This window comes from Colias croceus, chromosome 30 (genome assembly GCF_905220415.1).
Source record: "Colias croceus chromosome 30, ilColCroc2.1".
Classification (NCBI taxonomy): Eukaryota; Metazoa; Arthropoda; class Insecta; order Lepidoptera; family Pieridae; genus Colias; species Colias croceus.
This window is the reverse complement of record NC_059566.1, coordinates 2573272-2576373: the sequence shown is the minus strand read 5'-3', so window position 1 is coordinate 2576373 and position 3102 is coordinate 2573272. Positions and strand designations below refer to the sequence as shown.

Here is a 3102-nt window from a genome sequence, read left to right as displayed (position 1 = left end):
CAATACATTCATCTTCCTCGTTTGTTTCAGCCAAGCAGTTTTGAACTTTGGGATTGTACTGTACTACAGTATGTATAATGTATATAATGTAGAATTGCACTGGCTCACTACTACACTCAATAGTGCGGGCACACGTCCATTCCAGTCCGGCATCGGCCGTCGACTGACTAGTGACTAAGTGACTAACATAGACTATATACTACAGGGTGGCTCTGAAATACGTTGACAACTTATTTTACGATTTATTTTATTTTTCTTTTACACAGTATAACGATGACTACTAAATAATAAAAATACAGAATTATTTTAATGTAAATATCTATTTATTTTCAAAATAACCACCTTTAGCCTTAATACAAAGGCTTAAACGTTTTCTGAAAATTTCGACGATTTTCCGTACCTCCTCTTCAGATATTTTGCCCCACTCACAAGTGAGTGTTGTCTTCAGCGCGTCTTAACTTCTGTGTGAAGTTGCACAGGCCCTCGCCTCTAGAATTGATCATACGCTGAAATCCATTTGATTAAGATCTGGTTAAAATGGAGGCCATTCCTTGGAACTTATGAACTCTGGGAAATGGTCCATACATCACTACTGCACATTTGAGGCCCTGTGAGATGAAGCAGAGTCCTGTTGAAAAGTCCACGGTTGGTCACCGAAGTGCTGCTGGCTCCAAGGAAGAACTACACTCTCCAAAATATCGCATCGGTATATTTTTGGATTCACTTTCACACCTTTTTTTACGAAAACGAGAGGATTTTTGCCTGTTGAGCAAATGCCACGCCAAACATGACTGAATCCGGTTTTTGCCGAAGGGGGATAATTGCTGTGGTTCCACGGTGACTAGAAGAGTAAACTCCATCATTTTGGCGGTTATGAGACTGCTCAATTTGAAAAAAATTCCATCTGTGAAAAAAATATTTTTCCACGCTCCACCAGCGGAGCGCGCATTCAGTAAGCGACATCTTTCAAGGCGTATTTTTTTATCTTTATCATCCAACTGCTGTGCTTTTCGCAGCTTGTATGCTGTTAACTTGAGCTCATTTTTAACAACTCGTTGTAACGTTGAATGACGAACAACTAAGTCTCGAGTCATTTTTCTTACCTTGGCAAGTGAATTGCGGGTCAATCTTTGTTTGACGATATGACGAAGCCTAGGCGTCCTCACAGTTATTTTTCTGCCTCTTCCCAGACGGTCACCAAGATGGCCAAGCTCATCAAAGCGTTTAATAGCAGAAGAAAATAACTGCTGACTGATACCGAGAAGTCGCACTACCTCGCACTGCCGCTTACCAGCCTCATATAAGGATATTATTTCACCTCGTTGAGCAGACACAGTAAAAAATGACTAATTTTAAATTTATTCTCTTCACAAATAACGTTAAATTGGCGCCAAAACATGTGAAAATAATAATTAAAAAACAAAAGCAACGCAGCATGTCCCATTTTTGAAATTTATTATTTTGAAATTTGTCAACGTAATTTAGAACCACCCTGTAATTATTAACGGAGACTCTATTTGTTTCATTTTGGAACTGAAAATATTTACACTTTATAGTAACAAATCGAAATGTTACTTTTCGTAACTGGCAACATTGCGATTTCTGGTTGACGTTTTCCTTTCCGCTGACAAAATTAAAACCCACTCGTTTTCGTGTTTGTATAAATAAGAAAAATAGTTAAACATGCATAAAAAGTGTTACGAAAGTAGATCTATGCGTATTTTAAAACTGGTTAACAAAAATAACGAGGAGAATAACATTAATTCTTATCATGAAAACAAAGTAAGTAAAGAGTCTTATCAAAGTTATGCTATGTTTTCTATCAAATTGGGTTTGTAAATATTGTTAAATTATACTCAACTATTTTCTTACAGGAAGACGGCGACGACGAATTGTGCAACAGTGATTCTATTCTATCAGAGAGTAACCGCATAGTACTTACTTTTGAGGTAGAGTTTTTATATTCTTAAATTATTATATAACATAAAATATACGTGAATTCTAAATATTATTATCTTATTTTCAGAATACTGTCTTGGAAGAAGGAACTAGTTCACAAATAGTGCATCATAATAATCTGTTAAACAATGTTATATTAGCAGAAGAGTCAGAAGTTGACGAAGACTTTTCAGATGGTTCAAATGACTTATACGTTCCTGAATCCTCTGATATTTCAACAGACGAAATTCCTGAAGCTCCTCCTCAATCTGTTGTCAGTATTACAACATTAAGTTCAAGACAAGATGATACAACCATTCATGCTCCAGTGAAATCTAAAAAACGGCTGCGTCAGCCTATGAATTGGCATAAAAATATTAGAAAAATAAAGCGTAATTCTGGCCAATGTTATACAACCAGCTCTGGTAAAGAAATTTCTGGTAAGAAAGTAAAAAGTAGCTGTACTGAAACATGTAGGCTTAAATGCTCATCAAAAATAAGCGACAGTGAGAGGCAACAAATTCATTTGAGTTACTGGGCTCTATCAGATGTTGAAAAACAACGTGAGTTTTTAGTTAGACATATTGAACCTATCAAGCCTAAATATACAATGATAAAACCTGGAAGTAAGAGAACATACAATAATGGATATTACTTTAACATACAAAAAAATAGAGTGCAAGTTTGCAAGACGTTTTTCAAAAATACATTAGACATAAATAATAGAGTCATACATACAGCTACAAAGAAAATATCAAATACTGGGTTTCTAGAGAAAGATAAAAGAGGTGGCCATAAAAATTCTGGTAGACCAAGAATTGAAGAAGAAAGAAAAAATTTTGCTAGAAGGCATATAGAACAATTGCCCCTCATAGATTAGACTACTGTCGAGCACGAACTCAAAGAAAATATTAAAACGGGGATTTGAATTTGTCAGAAATGTACAGATTGTATCTTAAAAAGTGCATAGAAGAAAATATTCAACCTATTAAAAAACATCTGTATGAAACCATTTTTAACACTGAGTACAATATCTCATTTTTTCAACCGAAGAAAGATATCTGTGGGTTTTGTGATAATTTTAAAAATCTATCCGTTGAAGAAAAGCAACAGAAAGAAGAGAGTTATAATTATCACATCAATGAGAAGAATCAAAGTCGCATA

The 3102-nt window shown here is 35.0% G+C and overlaps 1 protein-coding gene across 1 annotated transcript; it reads left to right on the top strand.

Annotated features, from left to right (window-relative positions):
* The first annotated feature begins 1511 nt into the window (after nucleotides 1-1511).
* LOC123704823 lies at nucleotides 1512-3102 on the top strand. The gene is made up of 3 exons (XM_045653317.1): nucleotides 1512-1782; nucleotides 1875-1949; nucleotides 2027-3102. Exons 1-3 carry the CDS (start codon nucleotides 1684-1686, stop codon nucleotides 2816-2818), a joined length of 966 nt encoding a protein of 321 aa, XP_045509273.1. The 5' UTR covers nucleotides 1512-1683; the 3' UTR covers nucleotides 2819-3102.

Excerpts from the sequence above, each read along its gene's own strand:
- LOC123704823 (XM_045653317.1), top strand. The coding sequence starts at position 1,684 with ATGCATAAAAAGTGTTACGAAAGTAGATCTATGCGTATTTTAAAACTG. Across the intron at positions 1,783-1,874 it reads ATTCTTATCATGAAAACAAA|GAAGACGGCGACGACGAATT; the intron begins GTAAGTAAAGAG and ends ATTTTCTTACAG. Across the intron at positions 1,950-2,026 it reads GCATAGTACTTACTTTTGAG|AATACTGTCTTGGAAGAAGG; the intron begins GTAGAGTTTTTA and ends TCTTATTTTCAG.